This window comes from Larus michahellis, chromosome 9, assembly GCF_964199755.1.
Source record: "Larus michahellis chromosome 9, bLarMic1.1, whole genome shotgun sequence".
NCBI classification, from domain to species: domain Eukaryota; kingdom Metazoa; phylum Chordata; class Aves; order Charadriiformes; family Laridae; genus Larus; species Larus michahellis.
In genome coordinates this window covers 41855175-41878555 of record NC_133904.1, presented here as the reverse complement: position 1 = coordinate 41878555, position 23381 = coordinate 41855175, and the positions used below count along the sequence as shown (strand labels likewise).

Sequence of the window (23381 nt, the reverse complement as noted above, 5' to 3'; positions counted from 1 at the left end):
AAGTGTTGATAAGGTCCCCCCTCAGTCATCTTTCTTCCAGACTGAAGAGAGCCAAATCCCTCAGCCTTTCTTCATAAGAGAGGTGTTCCAGCCCCCTAATCATCTTTGTAGCCCTTTGCTGCACCCTCTCCAGCAGTTCCCTGTCCTTCTTGAACCAGGGGGCCCAGCCTCTCCAAGAGCACGTTCAGCAGCACAGATTGCTTGTGCAGAGGGCTGGTAAATGAGAGAGGACACTGCTGTGTTTGGGAGTGGGAGGTGACAGAAGTATGTGTTTTGGAATGGCGAGATATAAAGCGGGAGGTGCTTCTGAGAAGAGGCGTTTGTGTGATGGGGTGTCCTGGGGCCATCAGTGCAGGGAGCACCAATACAAGGTGACCAGCTAAACCGCTTGAAAAGTTGCAGCCTTTAAAGAAATACATCCCACTGTTCCTTTGATCTAAGAAGGCCACCCGCATCTTGTGTCCTGTGGCACAGCGCAGCGATGGCAGGGGTGACAACTGTAGAGGCTTCTTGCTCAAGAGGCCATTAGCCAGCGCAGTCTGAGGCTGGACCTGAGGTACTGTCATCCATCCTCAGATACCAATATTTACAAAAAGTTGGGGGATTTTGTCTACAGACTGCAAGATGAGGCCCTTGGACTATTTATCCTAGCTCTGAAATTCAGCCCAGGGTAAATTATGCAGCCACTTTTCATCAGTTTATGCCTCTGTAAAACAAGGCGTATTCATTCCTTAGAGGAAAATAAGTCAAGTGCTTTAAAAGCACTGTGTTTTGCTAGGGTTTGTTGTATCAAGAAGATGCATCCTTAGTCTGCATAGAGGGCTCTTTTTGTCGTTTCACAGAATTAAATGTCTGAATGTGCCAACTGTTTTGCAGGAGCTCTGCAATGTTGAAGAGCCATGTGAAGAATTTACATCGAGGCATAGTTTGGAATGGAAGTTTTTATTCTTGGACCACAGGTAAGAGATTTGGTTTTAGTCACTGAAGAATTAACAAACTGTCGCTTAAAAATCAAAAACTCAGTGGCGCTATTGCCTGAGATCCCAAGTAGAACAGCTCTAATTAAATGCAGATGAGGAAGTAATAATACTCTGAACTTACATATTAGGCATCCTTAAATGCTTTGCTCTTTTCCACATTTTAGGCCAGTAAGAAGCCATATGAAATAGTGGGAAAATGTCAAGAACAATGTCTAACTTCACCAAAATATTAAGTCATTAAAACTGAGCAGTGTGGGTCCTGTTCAATGTATTGGTTTAGCGCCTCTGTTTTCCAGCTACAGCTTCCAAGAACCCTTCTAAAACTTTTGCTGTGTTAACAAACTTTTGATTTTTCACCTTGGGAAATGATGGAATTTATAAAAATAAAAGAAAAAGCAGTGGATTAGATGGTGTAATTGCAGATTTGTTTTTGACAATGCCATATGGTGGGCCAGGATTCAGCTTGGTGAATGAAACAGACTGGAACCACTTTATTAGGCTGATTAATATAGGATTCATTTTCTTCAAAAGACGCTGGAGGGTTTTGTTCATTCTTTTACTTCTCTGCATTTGACATGTACGCGTAAGCACATTGCAAAATCCTGCCCTTTCCATTATCCCTCCCTTTGCAAGCCATGCACAGGTAGTCATTACTAGAAATAGAAGACTGGTAAATAAGGCTGTAGGGGAAAAAAATATTTGGGAGGAAAAACCCCTAAATATCACCTGCACATTTAGAGCAAGAAAGAGAGAGAGCAAATTTGAATGAATAATAATTTGCATTTGGGTAGTAGACAAGACGTGCACCTCACGCATCATACGCTGAAGCCCGGAGGAACTGACTGTGCAACAGCCCTACGATTAATGCTGTGTGGTTTGGGACAGTCGGCTTATTATTCATGTTGTCAAGATCTTGCTGGAGTGACTTTTTTTAGACTTTGATTGGCCTCTCCAATATAATGCACATTTTCGGAATCAGGTGATTAATGTTAAGATTCGTAAAAGATCCCTAAGACCCTTACTTCTGTCTCACCTTGTTTTCTTATATCTCACTGTCTGATGAAGGGCTGTGTCCCAGCAGCTCCTATGGATAAGGTGAGCAGGAGCTGCTTTGAAACCTATCAAAGAGCCTTTTGATGAATCTGGGTTATGACTCAGAGAGGAATCTCTCTGCGCCGGGTGCTTGCAGTCACTCCGGTCCCACTGATATCCCCGGTGAGGAAACCATTGTTACTGAGAGTAAATAAAGCTGATGGAGATGCTGAGGTGGAATTTGGGACAGCCCCGGATGCGAGCGGTGAGGCCAGACCCAAGAAGGAGCAAGGGATCGTGTGGGTTGTCTCATTTAATCACTAATTCAAACCTCTCTCCACCGTTGTTGGGCATTTTGCTGTTTCTCACTTATTTGTGTCAGCGCACACCACCTGATGCTGAGGTGGGCCGTCAGCAGGGGCAGAGGGTACCCAGCATCAGCTGCAGCCCGGACCTTTGCTCTCATGACGACAACGTAAATTGGGGTAAAGATAGATAATGCAGAAAGCACTCCACAGACCTGGATAAACATTAGAAAACTAGGAAAATACCTGTATTCTGGGCCTACATGTAAATACGTGCAGAGGAAGAAAACCTGTCGACTTTGATAATGATCTGTTTCTCTTCTGCGTTGTGGTCCTTGCCTTATTTCCCCTTCCTTTATGAAGAGACTGCACTCGAAGGGCTCTCTGAAGACTGTGCGTTTCCATTTGCATAGCGAGTTGCAGGCCTCAAGGCTGGAACTTCAACTAAGACCCTTTTAAATTGTTCCACAAGCAAGGCAGCTCCTTGTCAAATGACAGATGAGGAGCATTTTGTGGTTGCTTTCTCATTTAAGGAATTCTGGTGAAAGTCAGGGAAGCATAATACTTTCCTGATCAGCTTAAATGTGTATCTGATGTGCATCTGAAAGACTTTATTGTCTCAAATATAAGCATGTCATTAAAGATAGGAGAGACACTGGTGCGTTCTGCCAAAGAGACAGCAAGAAAGGACACTTTAATAAATAGACATATTATCATCATTAACAGAAATCTGCGTCACATGAGGAAAAGGAACATAGTGCTCTATGAAAAGTTGTTTGAATAAATAAGACTGATTCTGGTGGAGACCACAGTGTACTAAGCGCACGCCGTTTCAAGAGCTTTGCCATCAGAGAATGTGGAGGACTGGCTCCTCCAGCCAAGCCCTTGTGCTGGGACTGGGACCTCCTGCTGAGATCTCGATCCTTCAGGGATGCTGTTGAGCTTTCCAGGGATCTCTCTCTTTTTTCCCTGTCTCCCATTTGGTGCCAAACTGCTCATCATTGTGGGGAGGAGAGAGATGATAGACCTGTCTGGGCTGTCTTTAGTCAAATAATTTATGCCCACCACGTCTCTCGAGAGTACAAATGTGGAGGTGGGTCGCTCAGCCAGGGCAGGACAACTTCCCATATTAACATTTGGAACAGTCAGGATTGATCCATCCAAACCCAAATGTACTTACACCTAAATAATTTTTTGCTCGTATTCTTGGCTGCTTTATGGCATTCACCTTCCTTAAGAGGGTCACTTGACACACCAAGAGAAAGGCAGCGGCGGTGACACCTTCCTCCTGCCCTGGTTTTGAAATGTTAGCCATTTCGCTGACACACCGCCGCCTTATTCCCGCGGAACACACTGAACTTGGCGGGTGAGCCTCTTGCTAGCAGCACATCCAGCAGCCAAAACAAATAGGTGGAGCCAAATTAGCACATGTCTCCTGCTTCAGGGAGTACACGCAGTGCTTGAGCTGCTGCAAGGAGGAGCGTACTTGAGCGTTAGGGGACAGAAGGTGGCATGCTGGTATAGGGAGAGAGGCAAAAATAGTGGTTTTCTCCTCCCATTTCAGTGTTGTTTCACAATCATAAGCTAGGAGGCTCTGGTGGAGGTTGTGCATAAGCTCAGTGTTGTTAGGAAACCTGCTTAAAAAAAAATAATCTCATATATTGCCTGGAAAATGGAAAATCTAGAGTTGACAGCAGAATAGTCAGGTAAGTCATTGCAATGTGCCCATCTAAATACTTCCTCGATTCCTTCTCCACCTATCATAGAAATAACCATCCTTAAAACCAGCGCCATGCCTATTCTTATCTTTACTTCCAACATAAAAACATTTTTTGCTGGTTATAATTTCCCAAGCTTTTCCACAGGAGCAATTCGTTTTTCTTTTACCCGAGCTGGTCCTGACACACTTTGCAGTTTCCCACTTACTCTTTCTTCTACAGTTACTACCCAGATGACATTTACATCCAACCTACTGGATAATTCTACTCGAGCTCCAAGTTATTATGCACACGCACAGCCGTAGCGTTTCTCAAGCTGCGTGTCTCCCAAGCATGCTTAATGAATTGAGTCACTTGCGTGCGTACATGCCTTTCTCTACACCCACATAATGAATAGGCTATGAAACAGTAAACACACACCTTTTCATTTTCTCAATTTTTACCTCTCCCTCGCTGGTTTGGGTTGGTTTTTTTGTGCTTGTGTATGAAAACACGTCGTTGCGTCTATGAAAATCCACTCCTGATTTCCCTGCCAAGTGAACGTATGAGATGGTTCTGGTCACTAGTATCGCAGCGTATCTGCCAGGATGCCAAAGTGTCAGGTTTTGTGCTCACTCCCTGCCCTTTGCTTCCCTTCTAGGGCTCCACCTATTATAGGATATTTACCCTTTGAGGTTCTGGGAACGTCAGGGTATGATTACTACCACGCAGATGACCTGGAGCTTCTTGCTAGGTGCCATGAACACTGTAAGTTCCTCTCGCTCTGCAGCGTGCATGTCTTTGATCTCGTTTGTCACTCGTGCAAAAACCTTTTATTCGTCGTCACAAAAGGCATCTTTATCTGGGGTACAAGGGAATTCTGTCTTCCCATGACAGACTGTCACAGCTGACGCTTACCTGGGAGGTTGAATCCCTGCAGAATTCACTCCGATCAGGAACTGATTGTGTAGGTCTCCCAAATTGGCAGATGCCCTGTTTGAACACGGGTTGTCTGAGAGTGGAATGAGATTAATAGATGGGAAGTGAGAACTGTCCACTCTCTGCTCCCAGTTTGTGAGGGCAGCCCCAAACCCTGGGGTTTTTCCTTGATTGTCACAGTTCACGGGGTCTTGTTCTTCCTCTGGGCTCCGGTGTCAGCCAGGAGGCTCAGCTCACCAAAACGCCTTCTGAAAGCCACATTTGCATCGCCTGCCTGTGCAATTAGGTGTTGTGAACCTCACTTAACTATTAGTAAAATGCTTCTGGAGATCCAGACTCTTTTTTAAATGCAAAAGTACTGAAGACAGGCTCCCTGTGGGTGAAGATGGCTCATTTTTGGTCGATCTGAAAGTAAAGCAGAAAAGTCCAGTTCAGGCTGATATATGGACACCGGAGAATGTCTGTGAAGTTCATCTTGGTGCAAGGTGGAATACTGTGACCTGCGAAAGCCCATGAGGAGCCAGGTCAGAAGGAGCGTGTAGCCCGAGTACTGCGGCAGTGCAGCCCGTGGCTGAAGCACCATGTCCTGCTGAAGGCTGGAGCTGACCTGAGGAAGGGCAAAAGGTGGCTTCAGACGTGGTCTAAGTTAGTGTGCTTTTCCTACCGGATGAGCATGTGAGATGTTTTATCCCTGAGGCTGTATTTTTCCATTTTGTTAACGTGCACTTCAGACTGAGAAACTGATGCAGGGTTAGGTCTCTCCTCCAGCTGGTTTGCATGGCCAAGCACTGTAATGAAAAGTAACCGCGCGCTTTGTAAAATGCATCTAGGTGATCAGATATTTTGCCAAGAAATATTACTTATAGGCTTCCTGTTGGGCAAACTCTCTATTTGTCTCTCTGCTATCTCCGTTTGAAAGCAGAGTGTTTTGTCAAAAGCAAACAAGGACACCCCAGAGAGTGGAGAAAGTGGGATGCTGTAATTACTGTGAGATGCAAACCAGCGCGATGCAGGGACACCAAGAAACTCCAGAGCCCCCTGGCACACTGGAGCTAGACAAGCTGCTTCATCTCTGAGTTGCAAACCACTCCTATCTCTACCATGTACCCTCTACCACTTACACATATAAGATGCTAAAGGACCTAGTAGAGAATGGAGAAAATTACTTCTCTGAATGTCAAATTTCCCTACTTTTCTGCCCTGTCAAGCCAAAGGGCTGGTACAAAACAGTGATGGGGAAGCGGGTTCCCACCTGAGCACCCAAAGGAAGATGTGAAAGGGGCTGGAAGCAAGTTGTGGCGAGTGCAGCAAGCTTGTAGATGGGAATATTAAAGGAACATTTTAATTGCTCTGAGGTACAGTGCTTTTTAGTGCTCTTTGCTTAAAAGACCGTTCAGACAGAAGTGAGCTGCTTTAGCAGACGATGTCCCTTTGGTAATATGTGTGTGCAGTTTAACGTAGACACTAACTATATTGCGAGTGGGGTCAGATCATTCAGCAGAGAATCTCTTACATATTAAAAGAGTATTTGCATAACACACCTGAAGGAAAGGATCTTTTAATCTTACTGTGGACAAAGTAAGGTGTTGGCAAAGTGACTTATAGAAGTTGCTTCAGGAAATCTCTGCCAGGACTAGGAGCCGAGTGATCCCCAGCATGGTGTCTTGGCCAGAAGACCTTTGCGAAGTGCTTCATCTAAAGCCCATCACTGTTAGTGGGATCACTAAAGAAGTTAATTCTGATATTTAACAAAGTAGAGGTGTGCAGGTGAGTAAAAACACTTGGGTTACTGTGGCTTGGTAAGTTCCTGTTCATCAGGTTGACCGCTCTGGGCAGGCATCTTGCCTACTGTGCAGTGAAATGGGTTTGCTTAAACCACGTTTGTATTTTACTTTGCATTAATTATGGGTATTTTAAGTGAGCATGTTTCATTTTGTACTCCCGGCAGTCTGGGAACAATTAACGCGGTTATTTAATGTAGTTCCCCTTATTATGTTCCGGTTGTATTACACCACTTGAGATTTTTCTAGACATACCCTGATAAAACGTACCAGCTCTGGTGTATTTAGGGCATCTCTCAGAAGAAAACTCTCAGACAAACTGCTAAAACTCCATTATTATTTTGTGCCATGATTAGGATCCTGACTTCAAGCCTCCGGTCTTTGAAATGCATTCTTGTATACTTGTGAAAGGCCAATACTTTGTTTAATTAATGCTATTTATGCTTATTTCAGAGGAGCCCAGGAATAAGTTACAAGAATACAACTAGTTATATGGTTATCCCAATTATTAGTTATAAGAACAATCTCAAAATAGCAAAGTGCACTCTGGAAAACCAATAGCAGAAGAGAACCCAAACAAAAGCTCAGTACGTGGTTGTGTGTCATCTGCCATCTTTATAAAGCCACAAGAGCCATTTTAGTGCAGTAGCAGACCACAAGAGGGGAATGGGACTAAGTGGTTTTTTCTAATCGCCTTTACACCATGAAATGTCTGTTTGCTATAAATTGCTTTCTTTTTCATTTGACAGTGATGCAGTTTGGAAAAGGCAAGTCCTGTTACTATCGGTTCCTGACCAAAGGCCAGCAGTGGATATGGCTGCAGACACACTACTACATCACCTACCACCAGTGGAATTCCAAACCCGAGTTCATCGTTTGCACTCACCTGGTAGTTAGGTAGGAGCAAGCGCCAAACGCTTCACAATGCATGTCATGCTCAACCATTGTTTTATTCTAGTCCTGTTTTGTGTTAGACAAATATGTGCTGTGCATGTTGACACACTAAGACGGTATGTAATTCTATAAAACTATTATGACAGGGAGCATGGTGAAAAACATAATATGTTTTCATTACTCTTTTTTTTTTTTTTCTTGGCAACCGGGCCAAAAGCCTGGAAGCCACCATTGGACAAGTCTATCAGTGTGTTACATTTCAAAGAATCACAGAATGGTAGGGTTGGAAGGGACCTCTGGAGATCATCTAGTCCAACCCCCTGCCAGAGCAGGGTCACCTAGAGCAGGTTGTACAAGAACGCATCCAGGTGGGTTTTGAATGTCTCCAGAGACGGAGACTCCACAGCCTCCCTGGGCAGCCTGTTCCAGTGCTCTGCCACCCTCAAAGGAAAGAAGTTCCTTCTCATGTTTAGGTGGAAGTTCCTATGCACAAGTTTGTGCCCATTACCTCTTGTCCTGTTGCTGGGCACCACTGAAAAGGGCCTGGTCCCATCCTCCTGACACCCACCCTTTAAGTGTTTATAAGTGTTGATAAGGTCCCCCCTCAGTCGTCTTTCTTCCAGACTGAAGAGAGCCAAATCCCTCAGCCTTTCTTCATAAGAGAGGTGTTCCAGCCCCCTAATCATCTTTGTAGCCCTTTGCTGCACCCTCTCCAGCAGTTCCCCATCCCTCTTGAGCCGGGGAGCCCAGAACTGGACACAGTACTCCAGATGCGGCCTCACCAAGGCAGAGTAGAGGGGGAGGATGACCTCCCTCGGCCTGCCGGCCACACACTTCTTGATGCACCCCAGGATGCCATTGGCCTTCTTGGCCACAAGGGCACATTGCTGGCTCATGGTCATCCTGTTGTCCACCAGGACTCCCAGGTCTCTTTCCACCAAGCTGCTCTCCAGCAGGTCAGCCCCCAACTTGTACTGGCGCATGAGGTTATTCCTCCCCAGGTGCAGCACCCTACACTTGCCCTTGTTGAATTTCATAAGGTTCCTCTTTGCTCAAATCTCCAGCCTGTCCAGGTCTCTCTGTATGGCGGCACAGCTTTCCTGTGTGTCAACCACCGCCCCCAGCGTTGCGTCATCAGCAAACTTGCTGAGGGTGCACTCTGTCCCCTCGTCCAGGTCATTGATGAATATATTGAAGAGGACTGGACCCAGTACTGACCCCTGGGGAACACCACTCATCACTGACCTCCAACTAGACTCTGTGCCCCTAATCACGACCCTCTGAGCTCTGTCTTTCAACCAGTTTTCTATCCACCCCACTGTCCATTCATCTAACCCACTCTTCCTAAGCTTCCCTATGAGGATGCTGTGGGAGACCGTGTCGAACGCCTTGCTGAAGTCAAGGTAGACCACATCCATAACATTTCCCTTTTATCCCTCGCAATGACATGGCCGTAGGAATAATTAAAGCTGTTAAGAATCAGTCAGCTTTATGGGCGTGAACGGGATCGTACTTTTCCTACAAAACCTTTTGATCAGAGCTTTAAAGGTTTATGACTTGAAGTTAGCTGCTGTCCTGCTAGCCTTATTCCTCACCTGAAATTCAGCCCAGGATCCCCCCCTAGTGGGAAGCTGGTTGCGCTGGAAGACGGTGTGCATGTGGGGTGCTCTGTGATACGCACCTTCTGGAGGGGAATCTGCTGGATTCCCGCTGTCATCTCAAAAAAAAACGGTGTTAAGATTGAGAATATATTTACTGAAGGGCTTGAAAAATAGTGACACACTGGTTTTCTCTATTAACTTGCGTGGACATATTATTGCTCGCTGCGTCTTTCTTTACTGTCAGGAATCAATTTGTGAAGTTTTTTTCTGGTCCCTCTTTTTCTCCCTCAAACATCTGGAAGAACAAACACTTGTAAATTGATATTCTGAAACACAGACTGGGAACACCTGACACCACTAAACAGGTGTAAGGGATCAGAGCTGTGTGCACGGATATAAAGTACATGTTGGGTGTTACCGTAAGCAAATGTTAGATGAAGGGATTGCTTCTGAGTTGTGTTGTTTTTGTTGTTCTTCAGGGAATTTGGCTTCACTTTAAGCTCTGAATTTATTATGCATATTGTTTCTTCTTTCTGCTTCCCCTTAATCCTATTGATATAGTCCTAAATAGATTTTGAAATTCAATTCTGTCTCATACAGTTAAGGTTTAGAATATATTATTGAAGCACACAAGTTAAAACGTGGTTTCAGGAAGCGAGGGATGGTAACTCCGATGTAGCACGCTGCACGGCGCTCTGCGCACCCTCAGAAAGAGGGGACCTGACCCCCTGCTCCCCAAGGCACCGGCTTTGGTCTCACCGAGCCACCGTGCAACACGCAAAAAACTGAGTCATGAGCATCAGCAGGTTAGAAAATGAACGTACATTACCTATGGCAGTTTACCTGCACAGAAGCTGTAGGATCATTTTTCTGCCTGGTTATGGAAAATGGGAATCTCCTTTATTAGGAAAATTGTACTGAGGACAAAGACGCCCATTTTGTCTTCAGTAACCAAGTGCACTTTGCTTTTAGATTAGTCTTGTTCAAAGGCATCCAGGGATGACAATTGCAAAGCAGTGTCTACGTTCATGCTTGGAATGATTAGTGCAATTAATCATACAGGCTCTGCCGTCCTGGGTGCAATGGGGCTGGGACGCTGCCCTGTAGTTTCGAATCTGTGGATATTCAGCGTGTGCGGTTATTCGCAGACCACAAGGCCGTATGATGATGTTCCTCTGAGCGCCTTGTACGTGAGAGAGCGTGTGTTTGTGTGTGTGTGCTGTGCAGAGTTTGTGACTCAACGTCAAAACTCCGTAGTGACCTGTGTGGTAGGATAGTCACAGTACAGTAAACAATATCCAGACTGAAAAAGTGGATTTAAAATTTATTATTCTTTTTTTTTAGTTATGCAGAAGTTCGAGCTGAGAGAAGGCGAGATCTTGGCCTTGAAGAGTCATCAATTGAACTGGCCTCCTCTTCTCTAAAGGTACCACGTCCCTTCACAGTTGAATGAGTCGCTGTTTAAACCAAACTGAGTAATCGCTTACCAATCTTAGGAAAACAGCCGTTCTTTCTTCTCCTTCTCCTTTACTCCCACCTCCTTCCAAGCCTTCACTTGGGTTCTGACTCAAGTGGACCCCGAGAAGTTTCCCATTGCATGGCTCAAAAGTACCCATCTCGGTTCAGGCATCTAACTGCAAATTCAGCAGTTGCATTGCTGCTGTTCTGCTATTCGTTATCTTGCTGAGACTGTTCTGCAAACGATAGGTTAAACCACCTCAGTTCAGAAGCAGAAAAGTAGCGCTGGAGCTGGAGGCTAGATTGCTGTACCTGTCACCATTAGTAAGGCGCAGAGGATCCAAGGACAGAGTGGTGCCACATGGTACCTGTTTTGTTAGTCCCAGCTGGTCGCTGATGCTCAGACGAAGATTGGAAGTGAAGGGAAAACACTCATTCCAGATTTCAGCTCCGTTTACACCATTGGGCAGGAGCGCATCAAGTGTAGGATTGTGACCAGAGCAGTAATTTCCATGGCTTGAATCAGTCTGGCATCCCAACACACCTGTCCAATTAACAAGGTCATTTTAATTACTTTTAAGTTCTTCTTCTCAATAGTTTATAAGTAAGACCAGTAATCAAAGTAATTTCAAGTGGACTGTTGTGTAATTATCATTCTATTAGCCTCATTGCTCTTCAGACATTATTTTATAGAAGCCGTTTATGGGATGTACAGGGGAAGCTGTCACAGAGACCTTTTTCACTTGAGCAAGGACCATCTTGCAAACCATCTGCTTCGCCGTCACCACAGCACACTTCTGTGTCGTTTTCCCCTTTCCACATGGTAGTCGAGATATTTTTCTGTAGATGTTAAGCTGCATCTGTTGTTGTAAGACAGCTGGAGAGAGGCAGAGCCATCGCTCCCATTGCTTGATCTTCTGGAGGGGAGTGGGAAGCTGGGGAGCACCCTGGGAGGCGTGCGGAGGGTGGTGGCGCGGCCATCGGGATCAGCCGTATCCCGCAGGTGAAACAATCACCTACTACCCAACAGTTGTGGGCTGTTTGCCATAAACCATCTGCCAGGTGGCATCTGTCATTTGGGTGTGACAGCTCCGAAGCTGTTAATATTCACTAACGTGGGCTGTTCCCCTCTGCGGATGTGCCGCCAGGCTCCTGCCCACAACAGCCTGCTGGGACCGACAGCTCCCCAGGCAGCGGCCAGCGGGGTTACAGCTCTCAGCGCCACCCGGTACCTGTCCCCCGCAGGAGCTGTTTGCTGTAGGTTCTCCTGGGGCCGCAGCTGACGTCCCTCTGCCACTGCTCCATGTCCCTTCCCAGCCATCTCTCTCCATCTCCCCAGTGAATAAAACCATTCCCCAGCCAGCCCCTCCTGCCACCTTCATTCGTTACCTCTGCCACCGCTCCCCAGTGTGCCACAGCCAACAAACTGTGACATCCCTGAGGAAATCGGGCAGAAGGAAGCTAATTATAAAAGCATATTTTCATTTGCAGACAGCTCCGGTGGCAGAGGAGCAGGAGGGTGGCACGCCAGAGCGAAGGGCACAGGCAGCAACCCCACGGTGTTTGCCGGACTCGTGGTGCATGTCCCCCACCACTGCTCGCTGCCACCAGATGGGTGTCCTGGGACAGAAATGTGTGGCGTCACCCCAAAGCCAGCGGTGCCCGGTGTGTGATCCTGAGGGTTCTGTCGGCATGGGGAAACCTGAAGGCTTTAGGGTGAACATGGAGGGGCTGACCGAATAGAATCGTAGAATTGTCTAGGTTGGAAGGGACCTTCCAGCACATCGAGTCTGACACTGCACCAGGGTTTGGTGGTGTGGTCCAGGTTTTGCAGTGCTGGCCCTCTCCGCACCCAGTCTGTTACTCTCCTCCGCAAACAAGCAGTCGGGGAGGTGGAGGTCCCCTCCAGCGCCGTCCCCTCCTGCTGACCGTCTCGCCGCTTGTGCTTCTCTCCCCGCAGAGCCACAGCAGCTATCTGGACGTGGGGCAGTGCGGCAGCAGCCAGGACGCCAGCCGGGAAGGAGTGTCACTGTCGTCCCACAGCTCCCGGCGCTCCTCGCACACCGCCCTCTCCGACTCGGCGTGTAGGTGCCAGCGCGGCCGTGGGCAGCCCAGCGCGGGGCGAGGAGCGGGCTGGAGGGCAGAGCAGCCTCCAACATACTGGGGTTCGGCTGGGAGTCCCCCAGTCGGGGCGGGAGGGGGATGCTCCGCACCGGGACCAACTTACTGTGCCATAACAGGTTATGGTATGGGAGCGGAGCTGCGGCCATGTGCTGCCTTCTCCCTTTTAGCCCACTGCCAGTGTGAGAGCGGCTTTCTCCTCATGCGCCACCCACTGAGGGTTGTGGTTGTTTGCTGTGGCTCAGAGGAGAGGAGGTGACCCGCTAAGCCGAAGCAATTTGATCAAACCACAAACCTCACTGACAAAACTTTTATTACGGAGTAATTTGGTCCCTGATGATAAATCCCTGCAGAAGGGGTGCAGGAGGCTGCCTGCCTTGCTGTCAGCTTCATCCCAGCTCCCATCAGTGCCCCCCCTGCCCTGGGGGCAGCAGCAAGGTGACGGCAGTGCCCGTGCGGGACTGTGGGTAGGAGGCCACTCCGGGGGCTTTTCTTGAAATATTTGCCAGGGAGAGAGTCAGAAAGCTCATCTGGAGACACCCATGGAGGGAAGGATGAAATGGGGTGTTAGCATCAGAAGGGAGCCCCGCGAGCAGGCGGGGAGCCAGCGGGACCACGGAGGGGCAGTGTGGGGACCAGTTTGGCAGCGTTTGGGCCACTGCTCATCTGCGTACGAGGAGTTCAGGCTTAGCCAGGGTACCCAGGCGCGAGTGTGCTGTATCGCAGTAAACCACCTCTTTTCCAGCCACGTCATCCATGCGGCACACGGACACCAGCACTCCCACCCGGCCGTCGGTGCCGGGGGGGCAGGCGGAGAAGGCAGCCCTGCGGCTGGCATCAGCTGGAAGCGCTCAGGTCAGTGGTCCCTGCGAGCAAAAGCCTTTCCGACACTGTAAAGAAATGAGCGTGACAAACTTTGATCTTGCCATCAGAGAGGCTGGATCCCCACCTCCGAGTGTACTGGGCCTGGCATTGGGATGTCCCGGGCTGCGGGGAGCGCTGCTGGCCGGCACAGCCGGTGGGGAGCTGCTAGAGGCTCCTCTGCTGCCTTCCTTCGGGATTCAATTTGCTCCTCCAGGCCAAACACCTTCTCACACTGCGAGCCTGCTTTCTGGGGGGTTTGTACACGTGAAATGGCCTTTATCCAAAAATGGATGCTGACACCGAGGATTTGCCGTTAGCAGGGGGCGTGCAGGAGCTTAAACTCTCCCTGCAGACTCATCCTCACATCTCCTTGTGGAGTGGTCTAATTCCCTGCACTTGTTCATCGCCGGTATGAGCTGGTATGGCACCAGCTCTGCACTAGAGGTGCTATGGACCTGCAGTAAGGCAAAGTTTTCATTTCTAGGCCATAGCAGCTCCTCAAGCCCCTGGTGAACACCTCCCTCAGCATCCCGTGGCTCAGCCGGCAGTCCCCTCTCAGCACGCTGTGATGGTACGTGGTTTATTTTTGTCAAACGCACTGGGATGGCCAGGCAGCGGGGCAGACTCGGTGGCTCCGGTTCACTGCCCTTACCTCCTTGCTGGCTGGTCCCAGTGCGGCAGCATGGCTTCAGCGCCCTTTCCATTGCTGTTACTGAGGTTAACGGGCAACCAAATTATCGCAACCACTTAATTCAGCGAGGAGACAGAGCGGGTAGGACACTCAAGAGAATAGCTTAGAAGAAGGTTTACACTTGTCAAAGCCATTGGGGGCCGCTGAAGGCTCTTCTCTGAATTGCTAGCAGCTAACTGCAGGCTGGTACGGTGCTGGAGGGTTTTATTGCCCCGGTAGGGGCTTGAGTTAGGCCAGAAAAAGAAAAAAAAAAACTGCAAGAGAAAAGCGGGAGTCATAAACCATGACTATGAGGCCCATCCTCACCGAGCTTTGAGGTCAGTGTAGTAACCATTCAGACTAAAATACGGGGATTGAAGACAGACAATGTAGGTGTGAAGGATGGGTCCCAGGGTGGGATTACAACCTAAGTTGGGCCTGGCATTTCCCGGACAATTAGCAGCAGAACCGAAAGCCCAGCCTGGAGGTGTGGCGAGGGTTAGCATGCAGCGTCTGCCGCAGAAGGTGTCAGAAATCAGCAGGGTGTCACGCTGAAGGGACAGGGGAGTCCCGTGCACAGACGCTACACCTCCACAGAAATTCAGCAGACCGAGATGGGGAGCGAGGCACTGAGTATGAGCTGGTTGTGCTGCTGCTCTGGAAGTACAGTGCTTACTGGTTAGATGTGCAGTTGCCATTTTTTGTCAGCATCATATTTTCTATGGCAAAAAGCTGAAAAGCAGTCGTTTTTCTGAAGCCAGCGTCACTAGGAATGTGAGTAGCAGGGCTGGTCTCACCGCGTGATGATCTTCTCTGTTCTCTGCAGCCCGTGTACCATTTCCCGACCCAGCTGGGGATGATGCATCAGCTGAAAGAGCAGCTGGAGGAGAGGACTCGCATACTGCAAGCTGACATCAAGACGCAGCAAGAAGAGCTCCACGTCATCAAGGAGCAGCTCCAGCTAGTGCAGGACTCCAACCTGCAGGTACCCGCTGCCCCCGGGGTGCCCAAACCCCCAAACCGTTTGCTTTTCCTTTGAGCACGCGGATCGGTAACGAAATTGTCCGCGGCAGAAGCATTTAGAAATGAGCTCTGGATAAACTGGTAGTTTGGTCTCAGATGTGTGAGTAGTGTCTCCTGAGAGATGAGTGGCATCAGTATCTGCTCAAGTATTGAATCAGTAATTTTCATTATTTAGAAAAAAGCAATCCCAAGCTAATCTAAAGTCCCCCCTGCGTGAAAAGCTCAGCAGTTCAGTGGCTGGTTAACGCCACTGGATCCCCAGTGCCATTCCTGCAAAGTGCAGCAGGCGTAATGGAGCCAGAACGGTCGTGGCTCTGAATAAATATTTGAGCACAAGCTAGCATTTGATTTTCTATTATTCATGGTTCACTTTGCCCCTGGATTTAGAGATGTTGCTGTGGCAGTGTTATATATGTTGATAGAGACAGCCTGGGAGCCAGAGCCGGTATCTCCCAGGCAGTTATCATGGTTTAACCCCAGCCGGCAGCTGGGACCACGCAGCCGCTCACGCAGTTTTCCCCCTTTTACCCCAGAAGGGCAGGGAGAAGAGGCAGAAAAGGAGGGGAAAGGAAATGAAAGAAAAAAAAAAACCTTTGTGGGTTGAGATAATGATAGTTTAATAGAGCAATAATAGGAAAAAGAAAATAACAGTAATAATAACAATGGTAAGAGAATATACAAGATAAAGTAACACAACACAAGTCACTCTCACCACCCAGTGATCGGTTGCCCAGCCTGTCCTGAGTAGAGATCACGGATTCCTGCCCCCTAACGAACCCCCATTTATATACTGAGCATGGCATCTGTGGTACGGAATATTCCATTGGCCACTCCGTTATCCTGTCCATGGTCCCTCTCAGCTTCTATGGGAAGCTGCAAAAAAGCCCTTGAATAGTATAGACATCACCTAGCAACAACTGAAGCAACGTGCATTATTGACATTCCTTTCCTACCAAATCTGAAACACAACCACAGCAACCAGAAAGACAATTAACTCTATCCCAGCTGAAACCAGGGCAGCAGTACAACCACCGCATGAGCTGCAACAATTCATGTGTCTCTTTTATTTAAAGATGCTGATGCAGCAGCCGATCCCTGTTGTCTTTAACAACGTGCAGCACCCAAGCCCCAGGAGGCCGCCGCCGCCGGGGACGCCCAGGCAGACCACAGCCAAGAAGTCGCAACAGCAAGGCCTTATGGGGACGAAGCACTACTGCAGCACCCACCTGCTGTCACCGCGCCAATTCCTCAGGGACCCCTGCGGCACGGCCGCCCAGGTCGCTGGCTGCTTCCTTGTCTTCATCGGCCCCTTTCCTGGCTTTTAAATACTTGCCTGCCATGTCCCCCCTCCCCATGGTCCCACGCATCTCCTCTGTGCTGGTTTTACTCCAGAGCTGGCATTATGAAGTCTGTGCCGAGAGTCAGTTGTGAATGATGTCATTCAACTGTAAAAATAAAAGCCAGGTAGTTGAAAAGCATTATACCCTGGGGACCACCGGAGCCATCCTAGGGACCGGAGAGGAACCGAGTGGGAGGTTTGGGCTCTTATTCGCTGCCGTTTGCGATTGCAACATAGAATCATAGAATGGTTTGGGTTGGAAGGGTCCTTAAAGATCCTCTAGTTCCAGTCCCCATGCCCTGGGCAGGGACACCTCGCACTGGACCAGCTGGCTCCAAGCCACTTGAGCACTTCCAGGGATGGGGCATCCACAGCTTCTCTGGGCAACCTGGGCCACTGTGTCACCACCCTCACAGGAAAGAATTTCTTCCTAATATCTAATCTAAATCTCCCCTCTTTCAGTTCCTACTGTTCCTCCTACTTTTCCCATCTCCATGCTGGAAGCAGTTATTTTAGCCTTCTATTAGGGAGCTTTAAAATCTCACGTGGATATCTGTGTCTTCATTTCAGGTGCAGCAGCAGCAGCAGCACCTAATGAGAGGAAACCAAGCCCAGCAAACGTGTCTGCCAGGGCAGACGAGCATTTCAGTCCCCCTCTACAACAACCCCATGGTGTTTTCACAAACACATCCCATTGCAGTGGCTGCACAGATGCCGGCTGACGGCAGCGAAAGGCAACCGCAGTCTGACTACAGCCAGGACAGGAGCCTCAGGTACGAACACAGCCCTGCTGGGACCGTCCTGATGTCGGTGACAGAAAATAGTACCTGGGTGGCGGGGAGGGCAGGCACGGCTGGTCTGGGGGCGGGTGATGGTCTCTGGGTGCGTAGGGATGTCTCCTCCTGCAGAGATCTGGATTAATGGTGAGCCCGGTGTGTGTGCAAGCAGTGTGCTGTGCACACCATGCCCTACCCTCAGGCGCCTGAAGTCCTTTTCTCTCCATATTTCCATAAATTGTCCATGTAGCTCAGTAACCTTTGGACATCTGGTGCTGTCGGAGGCAGTGAACAGGAAAAACTAGCGGGAACAGCCTTTCCTAAACCTCTGTTTGCTTGCTCTGGATCTCCAGGGTGTCTTTTCTCCAGCCAGGACAAGTGCCGTGGCAAAGCCATTTTTCTTTTATACAACGCTGGTAAAGTTGTGTAAAACATATACAAAGTTGGTAATGTTGTAGAAAACATATACAACTGCCCCAAACTATTCAGCCACCTTTCAGGGAGGTATCTGCAGACACTGCCTACAGCATCCAGCTGTTTCGAAATACTGTGTAAGGAAACAAGATAAACCCTAGAAGTCTTACCATCTTTCAAACATAGTTCCTACATGAAAGATGTAGCAAGTTTCAGCTCACCTCTGCGAGCGCGTTAGGCAAGACGATAATGAGCATCCCATTTTTTCATTAGCTGTTTTTTCAGGGCGACGGTTTGCACGCTTTCAGGGAGGATTTTCCGAGATTTGTTTCTCGAGACTGAGAGGAGTTTGGCCCTCTCCCTTTTCCTGACCCTTCCTCTGTTTTTCCTCCCCCGCAGGATGCTGCTGGATCAGTCTATCCAAGCCATGATGCCCGCCGCCAACGGCAGTGGCCAGCCCGCGCAGAGCAGTGCCAGCAGGCAGCAAGGAAAGTGAGTCTCTGCTGCCCCTTGTTCTCACGCCGCGTGTTAGCAGGCGCTTCACGGCGCTGACAATTATTTTGAAAAACTTGTAGGTGATCAAGCGAACGCAAACGGTCTCAGTCTTAAAAGAAACAAAAGCTCAGCTCGTTGGGAGAAAAAGTAATTAGAATATTTTTTAATTACAAAGGACTTTATGATTACTAAGATGCTGTGAAAAAATATTTTTTTTTAATCAATTTCTGGCTTTTGCAAAGCTTCAAATGCCTAATCAAGTCATGGAGAAGGTGCACAGCCTTAAAAACCTTAATTTTCTGCACTTCCAGACCGTGCTTGATGGGGAGGGGGAAATCTGGGGCCTGCTTTCACCAGGCTCTGCGTGGTTTGGCAAACCCTGCTCCAGCCTGGTTCCTGCAGCACCTGGGCTCCCCAGGGCCCACAGTGGTGGTGGGTCTGGGTCTGGGTTTGGATTCTCACACCTTGTTTTCCTCCTCGTGGCAGGTTCGTTGCAGAGCAGCAGATCTTGCCTCCCCCGATACAGATGCAACCGATTACCTGTAGCACCGTCCGACCTCCAGCCCCATCGCCCATTTTCTCCCCGTCGCTGATGATCCCACACACCAGCTTCACGTCCCACCAGGCAAACACACCGGTTCATCTCCACCAGTGGCCACAGCAACAGGTTCAGCAGCACCGTCTCTACCTTCAGGTACTGGAGCTGGAAGGGGTTTCTGAGGATGCATGGGGACGGCTTTGGGGTTGGGTTGGTTTTTTTGAAGAAATGGGGCTTACTTGGCTAATCAAATCTGGTTGGTGCACTCGCATGTCCTCCGTTCCCATTGTATCTGCACGTACCCAAGTGCTCAACCTTTCCAGGTTGGCTCTGCACCCATTCAATGCCATATTTTCCAACAAACTCAGTTATCGCTTAGCGTCCAGAAAAAATATTCAGTTTTTCAAACACAGCTTGTCATCCAGAGGAGCTCTGGCGGGAATCTCGCTGTAGAGGTGAAACGTGGTAAGGGATAAGCTCTTTTGAAATCCTGCCTCGTGCTGTTATGTCTCAGCATAGCGAGGTTTTTTACCAGCTGCCGTCACTGCTTTCTTTTAATAAATGGCTGTTTCACAACACAAATCTCTGGAGAAGGTGATTTTGGTCTTTCCAAGCACATCTTCATCAGTGCATGCCAAACCAATGACGCTGCCAAGGAGAGCGGTTGTTGAAACTAATAATTAATTAGTAATACACTCTTCAAGACTTGCCTGGTTGGCAGAGGTAAGTTACGGTCCTCCAGGCAAAGATGGTAGAAAATAAAGCAGGAGGAGCAGGTACAGCTGAAAGTAGCCATGCAGCAGGACTGGATTTAGAGTGAGAAGTTAATCGTTGTTGTCAGCAAATGTGGACGTGAGCCATCCCTGCTTTGGGTAGCCGTGCTTATGGCTGCACTGACGTCCTGAGGACTAGCAATATGGACGGCAGAATGATGATGCTGGGGGAGATAAATAAGCTCCAGGGCAACAGAAAACCAGGCTTTGGTGCCACAGTGTCTTTTAACGAGGCTGAACCACCAAGTCCAGGTCTTTGGGGTACCAGCCACAAAGTGGTATATGGACAAGGTCACTCTACAACTTCTTCCTTGGTTGCCTGAAGATGGAAGTTGCACGTCCTGCAGATTTTACCTTACGTCCAAGTAGCTTTTGAAGGTCTCCATTCCTGCTGGGTTCCCCGTGGGGATGGTAGGATGAATGCGTCCTGCTTCCCCTCGGTACGTCCAGGCATCATTAGTGGTGCTGATAGCACCAGCATCCCAAGCCGCTTGTCCCCAACTCATACCCTCGATGGGTAGAGGTTACCTTTAGGATTTGGTACTCTCGCTCCTGGGTACGAGTCTCAGCATCAGCCCTGCATCAAGACAGGGAGCAGATGGGTGATGGGGCAGGTCTGACTTGTGGGATTTGTGTCTCCCGGCAGATGCAAGGACCCGAGCCGGTGCCTGGGGGTCCGACACAGCGCATTTTCCAGTCCCCCCACACCCCGCAGCAGAACCCCCTGAGCTGCTTCCTCCACCCGCAGCAGCAGAGCCGCCACGCGCAGGGCCAGCCCTGCAACCTGCCCGACCTGCCCGAGATGCAGCTGCCGTGAACGCCAGGTCCACCTTGCAGGGACCACCTTGGCCACAGCCGCTCAGCACCCCGGGCGCACACAGAGAGAAGAGAAGGTCGCCGCCATCAGAGCATGGGACCGGTGAGGTCGGGCCCTGCAGGGAAGGTGGTGGCTGGAGGGACGGTCCCCGCCGGGGACGGATGGATCCGGGGGCACCTCAGATGGCCCTGGGGGCACCTCGTCAATTGGGATTTCCAGGCAGCTGTGATGCTGCTCTGGCAGCCGTGCGTGCTCTTGCCCAGCCCAGTGGTACAACTGGAAGGTGATGGCTTTCTGGCTGCAGGGAGGTTATTTATCAGGTCGCCACGAAGATTGCTTTGCAACCGAGATAAACCTTTTCCATTCAGGACTTCAATGCTGAAAGTCACTGTGAATTTAAGCCCAGCACGTGGAGCACATACACAGACTGTACCGGTCCGCAGGACGCCGTTGGATTACCGTGTACATAACTCGTTTTGCTGTAGTAGGTCCATTGTGGATTTTTTTTTTTTCCCTTTTTTCTATACCTCAGTCCCGCAATTTTTTGTTTTCCAGGAGATTGGATAATGCTGCTAATTTACATAACACCACTTTTGCCTGAATTTCTTACTGTTGTTATACCAGCTCACATCGCAGCTAGTAAGATATTTGTCGTGTTTTATTTTGGTTAACAAGTGCAGATAAATTTATATGGTTTTTACTCCCTGTAGCCAAATATTTTTCAGGTTACAGACAAAGAATCCTTACTCCTCCTTTTTTTTTTTTTTGGTTGTTTTGTTTCAAGTGAGGTAGTTGTATGTGTTTCTATACATGAAAACAAACAAACAAGCATAGAACAGCATATGACGGCAAACTTTGTGGGTTTGCTAGATCATGTTGCAATTTGGCGAACGTGAAACGTGTGATCACAACGACACAAGCGATGTTACAAGCCCGTAGGGTCAGCAATAAATTGTATTTTTGTAAATTGTCACTTTTTAACTATAATTTTATATTTATGAATGGAAAAACCAGTTTATTCCTCAGTGGGTGTATAGTTAAGTGTCCCTACTGTTTGTGTCTTTCCAAAGGAAAAATGAAATGTACATTTTTGGGGGCGTTAGTAGTTGAGTGCTAACTTTGGTCACTGTTAGTGCCCAAGCGTAGGCGATGGGTTAGGACATTACTATAAGCTTTGCAAGAAAAGGGTGAGTTAGGACGAGGTCCATCGAGCGGCGAAGCTCCATCTGGCAGTAGGAACAAGGTTTAGGGACGGGTCAGTTGGGAACCTCTGTCGAATCCAAGCAAAATGCACCTTTTTTTTTTTTTTTTTTCTTTTTTTTTGGCGTTTGTTTGCTTTTTCCCTCGTGCGAGCCACTTGCTCGGCTCTTCGCAGCGGCTGGAGGCTGGTGCTTATGGATGGAGCTTTGGGACCCCAAGCAGCCCCATGTTTCAAGAAAAGGGGGGAAGTGGGAAAGTTAGCATGCAAGAAAAAAATAAAAATAGGTATAGCTAAGGGTATCTATAGCTAGAGATATCTAGTGCTGTACATATAGCTGTATCTCTAGCTAGCTCGCTTCCTCCCACCAGCCACGCATTTTCTGCGCTGCAGCACTGGGAGGATTCCGTTATCTCTGGGGCCAGACGTGGGCGCATGGGCTCGATAGCGGCAGCGGGGGGGCGGGGGGGGGGGGGGGGGGGGTGTCAGAAAACCCTGACTGTTTCAGCCTGACTGAAGCAGGTTGTGGCAGCCCGAGTTTCCCGGAGAGCTCAGGAGCGAAACGAGAGGGCAGCAGATCTGCCCCGCACTCGGCTTTGGCTGCAGCCTTCATGGCTGGCGAGGCCACGAAGGCCACCCCCCACACAAGGGGCTGTTTCCCACCCGCCGGGTTTTTCCTGAGGAAGGGGACGGGGTTTTGATGTGCCGCATCGCCCGGAATGGCGGCGGGAGGACGGGCTGCCGGAGCAGGGTGGGAGCTTTCGCGGGGCCGGTGTGAGGCACGGGGCTGTTTTGGCTGGGGCAGGGGTGGGCACGCGAACAAAAGCTGTGCGAGCTCCCAGCTTTTCACGGGGCACCCCCTCCCTTGGCAAAAGCATCGGCATGGGTTGGCTTTGGCTGGGGCGTTTGGGCACACACCTCCCGGGGGTGCCAGCGGTGATGGAGCGTGGGTGGCAGAGCAGCCTCCTGGCCACCAGCAGCGTTTAGGGGAGTGCAGTGGGCCATAGCATGGCGCCGTGGAGTTGCCCAGCAGCCCGTAGCCCTGGGGCTACGATAGCAGGGAGAGTGCCTTGGGAGTGCATTCCCAGTTGGACCCAGCCCAGCCGGCACACACAGACCCTGGGCACCACCTGGACTGTCCCCCCTCCCCCCCCCCCCCCCAAATTTCAAAGCCCTATAAATAAGCGTGGCTACAGCAGAGCCGTGGGCCGGGGTCACCTCACTGCTGGCGGTGGGATGTGGAGCCCCTGCCTTTGGGTGCAGTCTGGAACTGAACTAATAACAGCCCCCACCCTTGGCTCTTGGAGCCCAAGTCCTGGGGAGAGCTGGGGGGGGGGGCAGTGTGTCTGTCTTTTTGCTGCTGCTTCACATGAGGGGACACAGCACCCAGCCTTTGAGGTGGGAAATATTTTTTTTTTTATTATTATTATTTTTAAAAGCATTATTACTTTTTGGGTCTCCCTATCCCCAAGACAGCAGGGTTTCTCATGACGTTGGGGCGGGAGGGGTTGCTGTATTTTGGAGGGTTGTTTGTGTTTGTTTGTTGTTTTTTTTCCCCCCTTATCTTGGCACATAGTGTTAGTGGGGAGGCAAATAAACGCATTTACGTTAGGATGCCACTATTGTGCACAATTTGTGGCCTGATGTGGCTGGTGGGGGGGGGAAA

General features: G+C 49.3%; 1 protein-coding gene across 6 annotated transcripts in view; it reads left to right on the top strand.

The window, feature by feature from the left end:
* PASD1 (PAS domain containing repressor 1) overlaps nt 1–22193 on the top strand; it is a 57653-nt gene extending 35460 nt beyond the window's left edge. For 5 of the 6 annotated variants that reach the window (XM_074601600.1, XM_074601597.1, XM_074601598.1 and 2 more), the window contains 13 exons: nt 877–959; nt 4676–4782; nt 7484–7631; nt 10574–10655; nt 12648–12771; nt 13554–13663; nt 14157–14243; nt 15169–15327; nt 16439–16642; nt 17275–17477; nt 18294–18386; nt 18876–19083; nt 20347–22193. In XM_074601600.1, the coding sequence (XP_074457701.1) occupies nt 877–959; nt 4676–4782; nt 7484–7631; nt 10574–10655; nt 12648–12771; nt 13554–13663; nt 14157–14243; nt 15169–15327; nt 16439–16642; nt 17275–17477; nt 18294–18386; nt 18876–19083; nt 20347–20517 (1779 nt within the window). In that variant the 3' untranslated portion in view covers nt 20518–22193. The remainder of the gene's footprint in view (nt 1–876; nt 960–4675; nt 4783–7483; nt 7632–10573; nt 10656–12647; nt 12772–13553; nt 13664–14156; nt 14244–15168; nt 15328–16438; nt 16643–17274; nt 17478–18293; nt 18387–18875; nt 19084–20346) is intronic. The other variant, XM_074601602.1, reaches the window with a different exon arrangement.
* The last annotated feature ends 1188 nt before the right edge of the window (nt 22194–23381 follow it).